This window comes from Fusarium oxysporum, chromosome VIII, assembly GCF_013085055.1.
Source record: "Fusarium oxysporum Fo47 chromosome VIII, complete sequence".
Classification (NCBI taxonomy): domain Eukaryota; kingdom Fungi; phylum Ascomycota; class Sordariomycetes; order Hypocreales; family Nectriaceae; genus Fusarium; species Fusarium oxysporum.
This window is the reverse complement of record NC_072847.1, coordinates 273,257-291,990: the sequence shown is the minus strand read 5'-3', so window position 1 is coordinate 291,990 and position 18,734 is coordinate 273,257. Positions and strand designations below refer to the sequence as shown.

The 18,734-nt window shown below is 48.5% G+C and overlaps 6 protein-coding genes across 6 annotated transcripts; 3 read left to right on the top strand and 3 right to left on the bottom strand.

Moving 5' to 3' along the window:
* Positions 1-338: 338 nt before the first annotated feature.
* On the top strand, positions 339-2,515 carry FOBCDRAFT_141877 (uncharacterized protein; the record flags this gene model as incomplete). The annotated part of the gene is made up of 3 exons (XM_054706387.2): positions 339-759; positions 849-1,991; positions 2,061-2,515. 3 exons carry the CDS (start codon positions 339-341, stop codon positions 2,513-2,515), a joined length of 2,019 nt encoding a protein of 672 aa, XP_054562362.2.
* A 1,142-nt stretch (positions 2,516-3,657) lies between these two features.
* FOBCDRAFT_46205 (uncharacterized protein) lies at positions 3,658-5,112 on the top strand. The gene has a single exon (XM_031189253.3). It carries the CDS (start codon positions 3,867-3,869, stop codon positions 4,944-4,946), a length of 1,080 nt encoding a protein of 359 aa, XP_031036518.2. The 5' UTR covers positions 3,658-3,866; the 3' UTR covers positions 4,947-5,112.
* Positions 5,113-5,996: 884 nt separating this feature from the next.
* On the bottom strand, positions 5,997-7,101 carry FOBCDRAFT_187003 (uncharacterized protein; the record flags this gene model as incomplete). The annotated part of the gene is made up of 2 exons (XM_031189254.3): positions 5,997-7,029; positions 7,070-7,101. The coding sequence occupies 2 exons, from the start codon at positions 7,099-7,101 to the stop codon at positions 5,997-5,999; spliced, it is 1,065 nt and encodes a 354-aa protein (XP_031036519.3).
* A 1,655-nt stretch (positions 7,102-8,756) lies between these two features.
* On the bottom strand, positions 8,757-10,706 carry FOBCDRAFT_321633 (choline dehydrogenase; the record flags this gene model as incomplete). The annotated part of the gene is made up of 1 exon (XM_031189255.2): positions 8,757-10,706. One exon carries the CDS (start codon positions 10,704-10,706, stop codon positions 8,757-8,759), a length of 1,950 nt encoding a protein of 649 aa, XP_031036520.2.
* A 2,205-nt stretch (positions 10,707-12,911) lies between these two features.
* Positions 12,912-13,963, bottom strand: FOBCDRAFT_277579 (uncharacterized protein; the record flags this gene model as incomplete). Its single annotated transcript, XM_031189256.2, has 3 exons — positions 12,912-13,620; positions 13,673-13,770; positions 13,823-13,963. The coding sequence occupies 3 exons, from the start codon at positions 13,961-13,963 to the stop codon at positions 12,912-12,914; spliced, it is 948 nt and encodes a 315-aa protein (XP_031036521.2).
* Positions 13,964-15,937: 1,974 nt separating this feature from the next.
* FOBCDRAFT_277578 (uncharacterized protein) lies at positions 15,938-18,481 on the top strand (the record flags this gene model as incomplete). The annotated part of the gene is made up of 2 exons (XM_054706386.1): positions 15,938-16,782; positions 16,852-18,481. 2 exons carry the CDS (start codon positions 15,938-15,940, stop codon positions 18,479-18,481), a joined length of 2,475 nt encoding a protein of 824 aa, XP_054562361.1.
* Positions 18,482-18,734: the final 253 nt, after the last annotated feature.

Genomic DNA, 18,734 nt, shown 5'->3' with positions numbered 1-18,734 from the left:
TGGACTATGCCTTCCGCAAGTCCAAACAATCACCCCAAGATGATCGAGATGGCAAGCTGATCCATCTACCTCCGGCGACAGGCGACTCTGGAGAGCCAGCCGCTGTACAAGGCGACACCGTCGTGGCGCCGCTGACCAAGACCTCCGGCCCACTGTCAGTGCGCAGTATCAGTGTCAAGGCCACAAGTGCCAGCAGGATTGTGATTACAATCGACGGCTCGGTTACCCTTGGACCCGTTGGGCTTGCCCTTCTGGGCTTCGCGGTTGGCTTAGACTTTGCGACTGTCAAGAACCCATCGCAGTTGATGAATGCAAAGCCTGACTTCAGCCTGGATGGAATGGCCGTCGTCTTTGATCGCGCACCGGTCCGGCTGGCTGGTTTATTTTCGAGGACGGCCAAGCAAGAGGGTGCCGAGTACCGTGGTGGAATCGCCATCACGGTCGGTTCCTGGTCTGCGATTGCCATGGGTGCGTACGAGGAGCTTCGGACGTACAAGTCGTTGTTTGCTTTTGGGGTCATACAGGGTCCTCTGGTAGAGTTTGGCTGCGCTGAGATCAAAGGCGTTGCAGGTGGCTTTGGGTACAATTCGCATCTTACGTTATCCGACGTTGACCATGTCACCAACTTTCCTCTCGTTGCCATGAACAAAGGACTCGCAGAGCCAAAGGGCGACATTATGCTTCAACTGATAGAGCTAACCTCAGGTCCTGGGATGCAGTGCATCACTCCCGAAAAAGATTCGCTGTGGCTCGCGGCTGGTATGTACGCCCCTCTCTGATGTGTGCTCAGTGCAGCGTATATTTCTTGGTAAATTGCGCCTGCAGATTACTAATGTTGTTGCTTGCAGGAATCTCAATCAAGGCCTTGCAAGTGTTAGACGTACTCGCCGTTCTTGCCTTGGACCCTTCTTCAGACCCAAAGTTTGGTCTCATTGCCGAGGCCACTGCTATAATCCCGAAAGGAGTAGACCGCGAGAAGGCTTTTGTTGTCATCGAGCTGCATCTTATCGCCGTTGTTGATCCCGGCCACGGTCTTCTCACAGTGACTGGGCAGTTGACACCTCGGTCCTACATTCTCAGCCCTTCATGCAGTGTCACCAGTGGATTCTGTATAGCATACTTCTTTGAGGGCTCTGGACATGAAGGGGACTGGGTATTGTCTATCGGTGGCTACCATCCAGGCTTCCAGGTTCCTGCCCACTACCCACCAACGCCCCCTAGACTCGGAATTTCATGGGTCTATGACAACGAATTAAGCATCAGAGGTGAGGCTTACTTTGCCATCACTCCCGCCGCTTGCATGGGAGGGGGTCGGCTAGATGCAGTCTTCTCCACTGGTCGAACCAAGGCGACTTTCAGCGCCTACACGAACTTCCTCATGTACTTTCGCCCGTTTCACTTCCAGAGCGAGATTGGTGTTAGCGTGTATGCCTCCACAGTCATCGGCTGGCGCTGGTTCAGCGTGGAGATACAAGTCGAGATCAGTGCTATGCTGGAGCTACATGGGCCACCTATAGCTGTCGTTGCCCACTTGCACTTCTGGTTCCTTGAGATATCCGTACGCTTCGGCCCAGATTCTCCTGGCGTGCCCAGACTTACCACTTCACAATTCCTGGCCATGATCAAGCAAGCCGAGAACGATGAGGAGGCAGCGAGAGTAGAAGACCATTTGTTCAGCATCCAGAGAGGCGAAATCGCCAATGATCAAAACCTAGTCAAGAAGGATCCAGTCCTCGAGGAACATGTCGTGCGAGCATCACAGCTGCAGCTCAACATTCAATCGAGGTTCCCGATCTTGGACGCGGCCTGTAATAACAAGCCTGCTGCAATACAGAATTTCGACAGCATCTTTATCAGCCCAATGCAAATTGCAAGCCCCGTCACAACGTCGACTTTGAAAGTCATAGTTACAGAGACTGATACTAATAACTACCCTGCGTTTTCATGCACACCAATAATCAAGAAAATTCCCTCAATGATGTGGAAAAAGTGTAAGTTTCTTCTTCCTTGGTCTCTTGATTGTGATTGAAATCCCGTTTGATTCTTACTGATTCCGACAGACGAGGGTGATATCAATCCCAGTTCACTCGGTAACTCTACCAACAAGACTTTCGCAATGGGTATTATGATCGAGCCAGAGAAAAGCGCGCCATCGAATGAGGGCCTTGCCGCGTACTCGGTGATCAAATTCTCATCTGAGAGCATTTTCCATCCTGTCCCTGAAATCAAATCACTTGAAACGGCACAGATGACAGTCTTTCTAGATTCTCAGAGCTCACAGAATGACGAAATGACAAGGCAAAGAGTCAAGCAAATCTTCGGAGATTCCCAAGTCGGGGTAGCACAACAAAATGTCTTGGATTGTTGGTCATTGTTTAAGGCCAGGTACACAGGAGGCGGTTGGCAATTCGCATCACCCAAACCATCTCCTGCAAGCAAAGCAACAATGCCTCCAGACATAAATGCTATGCTAAGAGACAGGTTCGCTCAGGCTTTACCAGTTATTCTTGGATAAGAGAAGCCATAAACATTTTAGCCTTCACGGGCATGGTTTGCGACCTGGTGGGATCTTTGTCACACGCTGGAGAGAAAACAGGCTCTAAAGCAGTTAACACACTGGCGGCCTTCTTTCAAGCCAGCAGTCCCGGTCCAATCTTGCGATAGCGAGTGTATTATATGCTGCATAGCTCTCTTTACCAGCCCTATAGACTGGTTCCAGTAACGCACTCTCCGTTTCGGATTAGAGGATTTAATTAATATCAGCCTTAAGCTTGAGCAGTACGGCAGGCTAATGGTTGCTTGGCGTGAGCAGTTCATATTGCATCACGGCTTATTTGGTGCCAGAAACCGTTGCAATTGGCACTACTATTACGCAGTATGTGTTAACTGCCATCGCTAATTCGCTTCAGGGTCGGTTAATCCTTGGCACGCAAGGCTCTTTTGCAATTATATCGAGGCACAAGATTGAGAGCCAGAGCTTGGAGCGCGGGAATATATTTAAAGGCTTATCTACTTGGCCCTTTAATTATCGCGAAGTTTCAGAAATAGTCCATAGTATTTACTCGGGGAATAAAGCAATAGGAACATAAATGCAGTAGTATTAAAGGCGCCGTTGAGAGCTTCACCAATTGAAGCTTGTTTTTATCACTCTATAGGCAAGGGGATCAAACAGCCTGATTGGTTAGATTCCATTCTTGTCATATGATACTTTCTAATGGCGTAGGACGATTGGCTGAAAACCACACTGCCCCATAAGTCTGGCGGATCAACTATTCTCCTGCCCCCTCATTAATTCCCTTCGTCTGATCATTCTACCTAATCGCTTCGCATTCACACACTCACCGAGTCCTTTCACAATGTCCCATCATCACAACTTGACCCTCGACCATCGGGGCTCCTCAACGCCATTATCTTCTCCTTCATGAGAAGCTCTGCAATTATATTTTAATGTTCCCCCAACGAACCGGCCGAATCCGACACCGCCTGCCTCTGAAACGCGTCCAAGAGAAAAGTCGGTGAAATCGCGCTGCAGACCGTATAAAATTCCGTATTGTACCCATCAAACGAGCGCGCCTCCTTTGCTGGAACGATCGGGGCCTGCGGAGGGGACTGTTGATGTCTTGCAGCTCAAGTTCTGGAGCTCGACAGTTGCCCGGCTTGCGAGAAGCTGGTCTTTGCTCTGGTACAACATAATCTGTTGGTCTTTTCCTCTTCGGAGTGGACTGTAAAGGGAACTTGCTCCGGCTTGCAGCTCAGTTCTGGGGACGGAGCGAGTTTCTTGTCAGATAACGCTGATTCTGGGGGTTGGCGTGTTGGTTGTGTAGGTGAGTGCTGTTCTGGATTGTCGCTAACTGCTAGGACTGGACATGGCGACGTTATCGAGTCTCGATGTGAATAACATTACGCCTGCTGTTGTTACGTGGCGATGGATCAATGAGACGCGTTTTTTGGTCGGACCGGATCCTCAGATCAGAGACATCACCATCACGACTCGCTTCGACAGTCAAGAAACGTTGTTCGACCTCAACATCCCCATCAGGCTCAAGGGCATCAAGACGGGCACGTTCTTGATTGTTAGAGTCCTTCCATCGTCGATATCCTCCTTCGACTTCATCGAGGCCCCATCAGTTCCCGATGAAGTGCGCGACAAGTTCCACTCGAGTACCCTCCTCCTCGACTTTCGATTGAACCAACGCCCCAAACTCCTCGTCTCCGTCGAGGCTGATGAACCGTTATCTCCCCAACGGACACAATCGGGTGCTGTTCTCGATGCCCTTCGTGAACTTGCAAACGTCACTGTGTTCTCCGTCTACATCGCAAACTCAGCGACTTCCAAGGCGCAACTCCAACAGATCCGTCACGCCATTAGCGATGGTCTGTTCCTCTTCATCCAAGATGATCTCACCACCATGTTTCGCGGCACGGGGGGTAAGATCGTCACCCTCCCATCTTCCACACAATTGCCGCCGCCCGCCTACGATGAAACTGAGCCTCCACCACCTCCCACTCCAATTTATGATCGAAAGCGACCGCGGAAAGACGATCGTGAAGAACGAGATGATGACATCGCGTTGATCTGGGCGAAGCTCGAGATGATACAGACGCGGCATAGCGAAGAGCTGTATGCGCTTCGGGACGAGAACAAGGACCTCAAGCAAGAGATCAATGATCTGCGCGAGCGATTGATCGAGTCAGAGAGGAAGCGTCAAGACTTGGAAGAAGAGTTCGGGTCGTTGGCTGGATTGACGAGTGAGAGGGTCAGAGAGTTGGAGGAGCATACGGACGTTACGTTCTCAGAAGTCTGGCAGGACATGGGCGAGTTGACTAGCGAGGTCAATGCCATGAAGCTGCGGATTGATGAGGATGAGTTGGCGAATAGAGTCAAATTCAGAGTTGTTGATCACATCACGGCGAGTCTATCTCGAGACATGCCGCCGGATGATTGATGATTCGGCGATGGATCAGACATACGGAGCAATGACACCAGTCGAGTTCAAGCGGTCTCGGTAACCTGACTGGCCCTTGTTGCGGCTATACTCTCCCATCAGACCACCGTGCCAATGACGGTGCGCCTAGACGGCAACAAGATCAAACCCTCGCAGTATCTTGGGCCATCTTTGGTGCAGTGGCAGTGGCATTGGCCTTTGCCTTCCTCGCTGCGACGGACACCATCCCAAGTGACTTGACTCGTGAATGGACAATGGTCTCGGGTATGGCAGTACGTCTGCTTCCTCTCCTCAGTCCTCGTCATGCTGACACCTTGAACAGACCACGCCCTCACCATCTTACATATTTAGCATAGCGCATCAATCCATCCCTGCGAGCAAATGCTCTCGCTTTCACAGCCCTTTCAGTCCCATCTTGACATGTATCTGCATTTGAACGCACACCATTTCTTGAACTACCTTGCCTCAACCCAATGTGACCGCCATTCATGTCGTCCAACGACCATGTCTCTTCAAGTGTATACACCACGCGACATCGCATTTACGGATGCTATATACCATCAATACCCACGTCTTGTGATTGTGATGGAGCCGAAAGCCGTCATCCAAGCTCTTCGAATCAATCCGTTTCACCTTGCGCCGCTGAACGATTGTGAAATGCATCTTGATCATGATACAGGCCAAGCTCAAGCTGTTCCGATCATGTACTGCCATCGTTGCGAGCAACTCCATCACGAACTTGACATGCAGTGTCAACCTCAGACGATGCGCCCGCTTCTTTCAACCTCAAGATCATGCACATATTAACTACTAAAATCTACTGCAGTACAATAGCAAGATTAACAACATACTAAAGAAATAGACCAAGAAGGAATAAAAGTTTATTAATACATAAGTAACATAAACTTCAAGACCCTAATATATACTTATGTCACATGCTTATAAGGTTTATTATAGATTTAGTATCTAGTTTAAGTTAGTATGTTAGTCTTTTCTAAGATTCGAATCACCCCCGTACTAAGTTACCAGTTATTACAGTAGAAATTCATATTATGTACTTGAACTCGGAACTCCGGTAGAAGAACTGGCTCTCGCGGCTCCGGTGGAAGAGCTAACTCTCCGTCCTTGCATAACAGCGACCAAACGGTTCAGGATACTGAACTCCAGCTTGAGTTTGACGCTATATGCAAGAGCTTTGTAGCTGGTCTGGAGGCTGTAGAGATTGGCATACTCGAATGCAAGGATGGTAATGTCGAGGATAATGATCAAAATGCTCACGCCAATCAGATGTCGCATCACGTCCCTACGCCCATCACGTCTGGTGATAGCGGTGACTCGCAGGAACTTTGTTGTTGCGAGAATATAAAGGCCCGATATGACCAATTCTTGAAGGAAGAAGATTGTCACTTGGACCTTTTCCCATACTGAATACGGGTTAACGAAAGGGCCTGGGTTAGATGAATTAGAGCCGTAAACCAGAATGGTCGTCGGTACGTAACAAATAACCGCGTCGACATAGATTGCGATAAGAACAGCCCGAAGAATCCTCGGGTGCCGCAGGACAAGGTGTAGTCGCGAGTATAGGACCAAAGACTGCCCCGTTACCATCGGCCACCATCCCACGACTATCAGTGTGACGTATATGTACGGATTGGTCTCGGGCCGAAAGTTCTTGAGGGTGAAACCGATAGTGTATGGCAATATACCCCATGTGGCGGCGACAAAGCTCCAGAAATACAGACCACCCCATCTCTGGAAGGTGATCAAGATACAGTAATTGAGTTCGATGAAATTGTACATCGCAATAGCCAAGAAACAAGCAATGACAAAGGCGTTTGGTCCAGTGAGAGGGGCTTCTCGGGCCTGGGGACTATTACTTCTTGGTATCATCATCAGGATGTGCCAAAGAAAGATGAGGTATTTCGATGGTTCCTGGGGCCAAATTTGCCGAGTGCTATCGATGGCTGCGCTGCCCTCGAGCCGGATTGGATGGGCATCGAGATAGGGTGGTAATTGCCAAGCGAAGTGTTGAGCTATGCCACAACGCCCGCTCGGTATCGTTTCATTCAACCAGGAGTGTGAACTAGATGAGTTATAACATAGCAATTGTGATAACAATTCACCATGAATGCCGTTTGTCGATGTTCAGGAGCATATCGTCATATCCTCAAAGGGGCGGGGTATCGATGAGGAAAAGCCACTTGGGCTAGCTTAGAAGCATGAACCAATGACACTCACGCGAATGACAATGGCTTGTAACGTTACGAATCTCTCATTCGCTATACAAGTAGTGTTTCGTCCCAAGTTACTGGCAAGCTTTTGAAAAGCGCATCTGATTTAGCTTAAGCAGTTGCGAAATCTAGTTGAATTCTCTGCTCCGAGCCGTGGCCATGAACAGGATTGGGTAGTAAGACATATACGAAATCGTCGGAGAAGCCAGCGTTTAATGGATTTTCATTCGAATCATTTCGTAAAGCAATTTAAAATATATATAATTACACCTAACGCACACGATAAGCAAGCAAAACAGCATAGTGTTCGGCTAAAAATAGCCTACCTCAAGGTATTTAAAATTTTCATAAATAGTTAAGATTAACTCTCTTATAAAGGTTGTCCTTAGTGTACGCTGTTAGCGTTTTGTTAGAGCTGAAAACATTCGCATGCCAAAATGGCACCAAAGACAGCTGTGGGGTTAACAGGGCCTTAACAGTTGCCAAAAGAATGAAATTCTGAGAGTTAATCTTTCTTCGTGAAGAGTATCTTTAATAACACTGAGCTTCGCAAGCTCTTGATATCGCCTCTGGGCGCTATCTACTATATGTTATCTACGTCTTCTTTCTACCTTGATATTTCGGGCTCTGCGCCCTCAATTTTTCCTCGTATGACCGACCTACGCAGCTTACTTTACAATTACCACTGGTAATACCAACTATTACCTAGTTTTTGTGGCCCGGTGCACCTCTCTTTTAACATCCCCTGCTCCTGGGATATAGACGCTGATTCTCTGTTGCCGCAAATAGCAAATATCCTTTGGGTAGTAAAGGGTGCAGCCGAAGACTTAGTCATAATGACTGTTATTTGGAAAATCAGTTGTCGTAACCCCTTGTCTAATCATTCCATCAGAGTTAAAAACCCATCTTGGTATCCATCCTGTTACGATTCCTCGCGGTTACGTCACGTGTATCCCACATTTCCAATCCAACTCCACCAACTAAAACAGGACTGATATTTAGGGGCCGAGGGCGTTCCAGGACCAACGAGGACTTCGTTCCTCGTTGCTCCTACCACAAGACCAGCCCAGTATATAGACACATATATTTAAGCCTTAGATAGAACCTAGCTCACCAGCTATTAATAAAACTTCTTTCTATCAAGAAGCCTAATACGTATTACTTAATTATTAAGAGACGTGGTACTTTACTACCGCTTAGTATAACGCCCTATGACTCTGTAAATATAAACCTAGTACGGACTAGTTTCCCTGTTTAAAACCCAACCCGTCACACACCCGTGCAATTAATATAACAATCTCCAAATTTGGAGTTATGAACTAATCTCCAGTTCTTAATCCAGCAAGTAATACAACATGAACCAAGCGCCCCAATAAATGCATTAAATAGAAGGAACCCTGGAGCGGGGAAATTCTATTCCCCACGATTTTTCATCAATCAATACATCAACCTTTACAATAGAGTTCTCAACACCAGAGCAGCTGCCCCTGAACCTTGTGATCCAACTGGATAGTTACAAGGTGAGAACAACTAGAGTTGGGATTACAAATCATTGAGGGCAGATACTTCATTTTCCAATCTAGGATAAGCCCGACAGACCGCTCAAGATATCATCCGCAGCCTTCTCAGCAACAATAAAGGTCGAAACAGCTGTAAAGGTTCCAGGAATTCTCGGATACACAGAAGCATCCACTACACGCAGTCCCTTGACACCTCGTACTCGAAACTTTGAGTCCAAGACGGCCATTTCATCGTCAACAGCACCGATAGGGCATGTACAGCTAGCATGATGTCCCCAAGCTGTGTTCTTGATATAATCCTCGACTTCACCTTTTGTACTAACTGAAGCTCCTGGGAGAACTTCCTTGGTCGGAATAATTTGCCGGCCAAATGCATCTCTGGTGAGGTCTACTGCCTCTGCCAAAGCTTGGATATCCTTTTCGTATCCGTCATCGCCAGTATCAAAATAATTGTAAACAATTTCCGGGACGTCTAGCGGATCATCGGACTTCAATGTAACAGTTCCAGCATGGTTTCGCGGCTGGCCCTTGAGAATGGCCCAAGAAAAGATGTCATGCTCAGCTGTAGCGTTATAGCTGTAGTTGGGAAAGTAGCCGCGGAAGTTGACAGGACCTCCAAAGGCGAAGATATCCCAATCTCCTCTGTCGGCGGCAGTGCTCTTATACAGCATTGCAACAGGCAAGCCAGAAGAGGTATACGTCCCCTTGTTAGCTGTTAAGCCAAGAAGAGGCTTTTGCCACTGGTCCAAGCATTTATCGTCTGGCCCACCATCGAATGTGCAGCCATGCAGGGCACTGAAGTTCTTTGGAATGCGCGATTGAACCACGATCTCGTAATGGTCCTGAAGATTGGTGCCTACACCGGGGAGGTCTGATATCACGGGGATGTTGAATTTCTTCAATTCATCCGCAGGACCGATTCCGCTAAGCTTGAGAATCTGAGGAGAGTTGTATGTTCCTCCTGCAACAATGACCTCGCGTGAAGCTGTAGCGGAACCGGGCTTACCGGCACCGGCAGATCGTGACAGGGGGCTTGCTTTGTAAATACCCCTGCCGTCCAGAAACTCAACACCTGTGGCACGGGGAGGATCCTCAGACTCGTCAAAGACGACCTTTGTGACGTGGCAGTTCATACGCACGTCCAAAGGATACTTTTTGTTTCCTTTTGAATCCTTTGCATCGCGTACCGCGAGGATAAACTCTCGGGGGCCAACTCGAATACCATTCTTTGAGTGAATGGGGGCCTGGAAGAATCCTCCTTTTGCATCTCGGCCGTCTGTATCAGCGTTGGCGTCTCCAGCAAGCAGAGTTGCCACGTTGATGATGTTGTCAGTCAGGTTGCCAAGGGCAAATGCTCCTCCAGTAATCAAGCTTAATAGCTGAGGATCTTGAAGGGCAATGCTGAGCGGGGCAGTTTCTGTGCTTAGCCAGCCATTATAACCGTGGCCGGGCTTTCCAGGCAAGAGGTAGTTATTATCTTCAAGACGGACAAAATATTTGCGCATATTATCAGCAGACCAGGAAGTATCACCTGTCAGGCTTGCGATATACTCAAAATCACTCTTCCATGGATAGAGCGCAATGAGAGCGTTATGAGCAGTACAGCCACCTATCGTGGCGGTTCGAGGATATAAGGTTCCCTTGATAGTGGAGCCCTTAGGCGGATCGAGGCCGGTGTATTCGCCGCCATCAGGTGTTTCATAGGTCGTTTTGTAGTCTTGGGCTTGTCTCTTGTCATCGGCATAGTGTCTGACAAAGAAGTTCCAGGCAATGTCTTCGTCCTCAGACGCCCTCGCTGAGTAAGCTGGTACTGTGTAGTTAAGGCTCTGGCCTTGGTCGTCACCTGCGTCGATGAGCAGTGTCTTATGTCCAGCTAGGGCGAGCCGAGCGGCGAGAGGACCACCACCGGCTCCTGATCCGACAACGACATATTCGTAGCCAGTGAGGTCTACTGCTCCGACGACGGATGCGACGGCGCTAACGGCGGCCAAGATATTGGTGGGTCTCATTGTAAACGAGGAGGTAGTTGAAGTATACACAATGAAGCACTAATCCAAACAGCCAACAACCGGAGACTAAAGTCTTTAAATATATGACAAACGTAGCCATTGCGGATACCTACTCCAAGTCAATGCCTTATGACTTTTCTTCGGCATTTGTATTGTCCTGCACCGGACATTGTCCCGACCCCGAATGCTCTAAGATCGGCGAGGATCGACATATTCATTTGCGGTTCTAGATCCGGCTGATACCAGCGCTGACCGGACGTGTATCCCAAAAGCGCAACGCTTGTTTTATCGCGTCTCGGTCTTGTCAAATATGGCAATTTCTAATAGAGACCATCATGTTGGTGTCCCAAACAAGGTTGCGATTCGAAGTGCTAATTTATGACCCTCACCCCGCAATTTCGACCATGATGCTGTGCCGTATGAGAATACCGAGGTAAATTTCTGTTGATACCTTAGGGGTAGAGCATGTGTAATTGGTGCCCCCTATTAAGCAAGTGTCAATAAGGTATGATATGTCTATTTACTCAGGGTTCTATTAAACTGCCTTGCATAAACCACTACGCTAAAGACTTGGCAAGGCAGTGTTCATCTTATAATGTTTCTCGAAAGTATTATACTGCCCTTGTTTAGTTATTGGGTGCCTCTAATATATGGAGATAGAACCAGTACTTATCGGGAACCTTTTCATAAGGTAGAACTAGATTCAAACTTGTTTCTATCGTGAAAGACAGGTAGGAAAGGCCTTGTCACGTTTATGTATCCATTCTTTGAGTATCGACAATTCATGGTGTTATAAGTCTTTTATCCAGACCTGCTAAGAATACAACACAGAGCGCATAGAAAAAGCACAATTTGTCAGCCTACCATCTCGTTCCCGGTTTCGTGAACCGCGATGACGTATCTCAACGGCATAATCAGCGATGTGGCCACAATGCTGTAACAAGATGTAGATACGTGACATCAATTCTTAAAAAGCCCTTGCCCTTGTATATTTACCTAGTACGCAAGAAGCAATAAGTATTGTGAACTAGTCACAGCCAAGACCCTTTCTGGTACTGACCTTATTACTTACGTTACCCTTGTCTTACGGATAGAACTTCCGCTCAGGGCGGAACTTGGTAGCTAAACATTCTAAATCGCATAGCAGAAGGCCAAGGGATGGCGCAGAGGGTAGCCTGGTTGTTCTGAGTCAGGTTTGTTCTTTTAATCAATGCACCTCGCATCTTTTGGGTCGTGTCTGCGAGGGTCTTACGGGTTCGTTGAGTTAAAAACGGCATCCAGTCTTTTATACAACCGGTACTGCAAAGGTATGAAACCCATATTAGGTAGTATTAAAATCGAAACCTGAATTTGGACAATCGATTGACTTTATTTTAAACGCGTACTCTCGGGCCCATGATCCAGATTCTCGGCTTATCAGCTCCAACCCACGGACTCAGTTTCGGTCTTATCGCGCTGATTGGATTGGTTACAGTCCTGGGTAAGCGAACGAGCTAAGGCATCCTGTATTGAGACAAGTGCCCTAGTCGAGGAAGAAGTCAAAGCCGACCCCTCCGAGACAGTAAGATTAAATTAGATTCGTCATTCATAGACTGGCGCGCCCCTAGTTTTACCAACCACCACAAGACGCCAAAGAAAGTGAACAGCATCAATCGCAATGTCAGAACCCCCATCTGCCTCATCCCCAGCGATATCTTCCGGCAATGGTTTCGTCAATCGCGTTCGTGGAGCGTTCATCTCGCTAATCAATGCCAACCCTCAGCTGGGGATATGGCAAGCTACCGGTATAGCCATTACTTAAGCCCCTAATCTCACTGAACTTCGCAATACTGAGTCTAGCGGCGATAATATTAAGTTTAATACATAGAGCCATTCTACGTGCTATACTATTATTATACCAGGTGGCGATTTATCTCTGGTAAAGACGTCTCACTTAACTGCGTCGCTCGCTTATTAAACACATTATAAATTAATTAAAATATATATAATTAATAAAAGCTTAGCATTAAAATATTAAAAAACTACCTAGAATAAATCTTCTTAAGAAGATAAGTTAACTAGCTATTAGTATGTTTAATCAGTATTATATAAGGGTTATAAGTTTAAAAACCTAAACGAGTTTAAGTAGTTCCTAGGGTAGATTAGAAGCTGAAGCCCTCGATTCTTTTATCCATGTAAAATAAATAAATCTGCAGTGCTGGGTTGTCATCTGTAATTTCCTATTGAGCCCCCAAGCCATGGCCATTGTCGCATGTATTCGCCGTCGTATGTAAAGTAGGTCATGGCATCTTCCACGCCCATCATGACTTCGGGGTTGCGGCACGACAGGACATGAGGACTGATGGTGCTAATCTGGGACCCGACAAGTCTCTGGTGCCGTAGGTCGACATTGTTCAAGGAGTTAGGTTGCTCCATGAACTGCATGGTCAGGTTGCTGAGCTGGGATTTGCCAGTAATGAGCCAGGCGGGGAAGCTGGACATTAAGGGCGACTGTGGAGGGCACTTGGCCGCCGCATCAATATCGGGGAGTGAAGGGGCAAAACCGAAGTCATTGGTGTTGTTGGTAAGGGTCTGAGGCGACAATGACGCCCGGTCGGTTCGGTCACACACGGAAACGTCCGCGTCCTTATCTTCCATCTGCTTGCCATTATCATCCTGCTGGCCCTCGAGTTGGGGGGCCGGCTCAGACAAACTGGCCTCGGTTTCGGGAAATAACGAATGCACGGAGAGCTCGGCATCGCTCTGAGGTCTGATGCATCCTAGCTTCTGGGCAATGCTGTGTATTACGGGTTGGCCGTGGTTGTTCAGTTCAGGTTCGCCTAACTCCCAGGGCTGGTTGTTTAGGACCGTCGAATAGAGCTTGTGGATGGTAGCGATGAAAGCAAATTGGGTGTTCTCGAGGACTTCGGCGTATCTAGCTTTGGTGTCAGTTACGTATGGAGCTGTGTAGGCGTAACTTTACATACCCTTGCGGCAGCTGCTTATACTTCGTCTTCTTTCTGATGGTTGCAGTGCAGACCAAACCATCGTCCTTGCATCGCTTGCAGGGAAACTCACCATCACACTTTTCCGTGTCAGTGACGAGGGTTAGAGCCTAACGTAGAACGAGGATATACCTTGGTCTTTCTCACTCGACATCTTTCGCAAGCCTTCCAGACACGCTTATGTCTGCCATCTATATCCACAGTGCGAGGAGCATGACGATGGTGGTGAATCGTGGCAGCCCTGGAGTTGGCACGTTTTGAGGTGCGATGCATGACTGACTTCATACTTAAGGGGTTCTCCTAGAAATTGTCGATTTTCTGTCCGCGGTGGGAGTAGAGGGCGGACTATTTAAACCAATTGCTGGTATTTTAGGGCGGACAGATCGTACTACCATCCAGTTAACAAGCGTTTGGGTTATATATCAGGTATTATAACAGTGCGTACAAGTGGGAGTTGATGAGTCTAAGCTGACAAACGATAGCAATATTGATTAACATGAAGGAGGTCGATGGGATTAAACAGCAGAACGAGGAAAGACTAAAGGTAAAATGAAGCGGTCCGCGAGATTAATAACGCTGAACGAGAAGCAGTTACAATATAAACACAGTCGCTTTTATGACTGGCAAAAGAATATTTCGAGACGGCACTGTGGTACTTCTGGTACAAGCTGGCACTAGATTATGTGAGTTGATGGGCCTCGGCTGCGGTGCTTGTTCAGATTAGTGAACAGATTTTGGGCACTATCCCCAGGGTGGGGAGAGTGACAAAGCAGAGAAAATGAAGGGAGCCTAGAACAAAGGTAATTTCGCGCCACAAGCAGCCAACTGCAACGCCAAGTCCAGATTTAGGTTTTCGGCTTCGTTGTGCTCTGGATTTCCATAAAACGCCGTTGGTCTATTCGAGGAAAGGAGTATTGTGAAGTGCAAAGGAACGAGACGAGGGGAAATACCGAGGAAACTTGTTCTTAGGAATTTACCTCACCTACAACGGTTCTTGCACACTCATCGGGCGGTGATATCAATCAAACTCTTGATAAACTTGCATTGCCTTATCACCGGACGTTACCTGTAGATGTTTAAAAATATTATTAAATTTGGAATTAATTGTTAGGCGATCACCCTTTCTGACGCCGAAATCCATAAGGGCATGTACACCTGGTGACTGCTTTGTTATTCTACGGGATTAATCACGGATGATTTTGAGGCGTGAGCTTCTATCTATCTGCAACTCTTGATGTTTGTGAGGGCCGTTCCCTCGGGGAATCCGACGATCTAGAGTCGTCTACAACTAAAATGGTCCGCCACGAGGTTCTGGCAGCCATGCACAGTAATTTTCTTATCCAGATTTCTTACTACTCTCCAAATGTCCATGTCGTAGGGCAATCTAACCCTAATAGCTGCCTGCTTCTCATGTCCATAGCGTAATGAGACGAGCTTGGCTGAAGACTTGAGTTAACTTCTCTGATACGGATGCTGGACATTAACTACGCGGCCTACTGTCTTTACATATCTCTTAAGGCGGCACAAGCATCTAAGGTAGCCATAACATGGATACAGGCCGCAGGGGTCTGTAATGTTATTCTTTTACTTACAGGGTACTCACTGTATCATAGATATTGTATACACACAGAAGTCTCCTACTATCGGGTGTTTAGTACCCTAATTAGCTTCCAAGATATCATTGCTCAGCCTATAAGAAGACTGATGTGAGTTGTACGCACAAAGAATAACATGAAGACCCTTGCAGCCTGTACATTCTTGGTTTCTAACTCAATGAATGAATAAAAACAGTTGACTAGCTTGAGCTGACTTGTCACATCGCAACCACTGAGGCTGCTCTAGCAAACGGGCTGTCCGACCAATAGGATCAAAAGTGAATGAAACAGATGGTAAGGAAAACCTCGTCATAGCCGACGAATACGACCCGAGCTAAGGAAACTTAAAAACAGTCCACTTCATTGAGTTTCTGAGATTGGACGGACAAAGCACTAAAGCTACAGTATCACCACCACATGCCTTAGGATGATTTCATGTGAAAATGGAGCTATCGGCGAGGGCAACTCCACATTATTAATCCAGGAAGTCTCTGCTGCATGTGCCCATATCTCTGGGCTTGCGCTAACGACAATGCCGACGCCGAAGCCCAACGCATTCCGATAACCATCACTTAGACGGTCGAGTCGGAGCAGAGGTGCGCCAGCTGCGAGTCAATGCTGGCCGAGTCTACTCAATTGGAGGCGCTTCACAATGGCACTCAACCGCATCAAATCTCACGGGCCAGGCCATGTCGCGATTGACGACGTGAAAATCGGCAACGGGCCATCAAGCGACGTCATAAGCGACGGACGCGTGCGGGTCCAGTTCCACGACAACCCGCAGGCGCTGGCGACATGGTGCGACCGATTCCAGGGGTCCTTTGCCGGCGAGCTGCCAGGTGTTGAACATCTGGAGCTTTCGAAGCCGCGAAGGACGAACAGCATCGCGTTTCTGCCAGACGTCGAGAAGCCAACCTGCGGCCCGCGTCTTAACATCGCCATCCATATCGTTGGGTCAAGAGGCGACGTCCAGCCATTCATTCCTATCGCTCAAATACTCATGAAGCCACCGCACGGCCATCGCATCAGAATCTGCACCCACCCCGTCTTTAAGGATTTTGTCGAGGCACAAGGCGTCGAGTTCTTCAGCATTCGCGGCGATCCAGAAGCTCTGATGGCATATATGGTCAAGAACCCTGGCTTAATCCCTAGCCGGGAAAGCTTTAAAGGAGGGGAGGTGGGCAAGAGGAGACGAGAGATGGCGGAGATTATCAATGGCGCCTGGCGGAGCTGTATCGAGGCTGGTGATGGAATGGGAGAGGGAGTAACGGCGGCTAATGTCCAGTGTGCAGAGGACCTTTTCATCGCAGATGTCATCATAGCTAATCCGCCATCCATGGCTCACATTCACTGCGCAGAGAAGTTGAGCATTCCGCTACATATGGTCTTCACCATGCCTTGGTCACCAACGAAGGCATTCCCTCATCCCTTGGCTGCGATGAGTTACGGAGATGCTGATGCAAGAGTGGCCAACTACCTTTCTTTCATGATGACAGAGTTGCTGACTTGGCAAGGGCAAGTATGGCGCGAAACAATCAGAGATGTGGACCGCTAACTCTATCTAAGCCTCGGAGACTTGATCAACAAGTTTCGCACCCAAACGCTACACCTCGACCCGGTCAGCCCAATGTGGGGGTATCAGCTGCTCTCGAGGCTACGAGTCCCATATAGTTACCTCTGGTCTGAGTCTCTGCTACCTAAGCCATTCGACTGGCCTTCTCATCTCAACATCACAGGGTTTTCCTTTCTACCCCTCGCACATTCGTACACGCCTCCTCCAGACTTGGTCGAATTTCTCGAGACTGGTCCAATTCCAATCTATGTTGGATTCGGCTCTATTGTTGTGGACGATCCGCAAGCTCTCACTCAACTCATATTTCAGGCCATCGAGATTGCCGGTGTTCGTGCCATCGTGTCAAAAGGCTGGGGGGGTGTTGGTGCGGGAGGTGACGTCCCTGACGGTGTGTATCTCATCGGCAATTGCCCACATGACTGGCTTTTTCAGCGCGTTTCCGTGGTTGTGCACCATGGCGGTGCAGGTACGACGGCAGCTGGCATCGCCGCTGGTCAACCGACAGTAATCATTCCTTTCTTCGGTGACCAACCTTTCTGGAGCCAAATGGTGGCAAGGGCTGGTGCCGGCCCGACATCCGTACCATTCAAGGAGTTGACAGCGGAGATTCTAGCAGAGAGTATTACCTTGGCACTGCAACCAGAAGTTCAGGAGGTGGCACAAGAGATGGCAGGGCATATTGCAGAAGAGGATGGAGCGGTCCAAGCGGCTATGGATATCACTGATCGCTTGGAAGTGGACAAGCTGCGCTGCGATATCTGCCCAGAGAGGCTCGCAACCTGGCTTCACAGGAAAACGGGAGCCCATCTCAGCGGTTTCACGGCTTCCTGTCTTGTTGACCAAGGGTTGATTCAACCAGCAGACCTCAAGTTACTTCGTCATAAGCACTGGTATGTGGATGAAGGCGCCGAGGAGCCCATCACCGGCGTCATAGCTGCAGCCTCGGGCTTTGTCGCCGCCGTGGGTACCGCAACATCTGACTACTTGCAACGGTTGAAAATTCCGGCTCCACCGAGGCCGTCAAGGAGACGCTTGAGTTCAAAAAGACACTTCACTCCTACAGAAGAACACCAAGCTCATGACGGCATCTTGAGACCTGTCATCGGACCGGCTGCCCTAACGACTATGGAGATGGAGAACATCGCAATAAGGTTGGCTACTAAGTCACTTCGTAACGGTGATCCGACTATAGCGGCCTCTAACATAGTACCTTCTATCCGCAACAGGCACAAGGCCTCGTGGCGAGCTCATGAAGAAGGCAAAAACGGCCGCGCTTACTACGTCATCCGTGCCACCGGAAGATATGCATGCGACTTGGCCAAGGCCGGCGCCAAAGCTCCCGTGGCACTCATCTATAACGTCGCCAACGGGTTTCACAACGCCCCATCACATGGGTTTGCTGGCATAGAAGTGCGACGGCGCGATGAGATCACGGGACTTGGAAGCGGACTTAAGACAGCTGGGAAGGAGTTCACGTTAGGGATTTGGGAAGCCTTCAGTGGGCTGGTTACAAAGCCTTATAACGATACCAAGCAACGAGGCGCAAGGGGCTTAGGTAAGGGTATGTTGCGCGGTGGTCTGGGATTCATCAGTAATTTGGGCTCCGGTGAGTATTTTCTATAATTCTTCCATGTTGGGCAATGATCATTGCAGTTGCGCAAAGCCGGCACTAGAACAGACGAGCAGCTGACACAGCAAAGCAATCTTTGGGCTGCCAGGTTACACACTTAAAGGCATCGAGAAAGAACTAGCGAAGCATCACCTTACAAAGCTAAAAGGAGAGGTTCTGTTGATCCGGCTGAGACAGGGTATTAATGACTGGCGGGAGGCTCCCGTAGAGGAGAGGCAAGAGGCTGTGCGGAGGTGGAATGCTTTA

Bases quoted from the DNA above. Each gene is read 5' to 3' on its own strand.
- FOBCDRAFT_46205 (XM_031189253.3), top strand. From the start codon at position 3,867: ATGGCGACGTTATCGAGTCTCGATGTGAATAACATTACGCCTGCTGTT.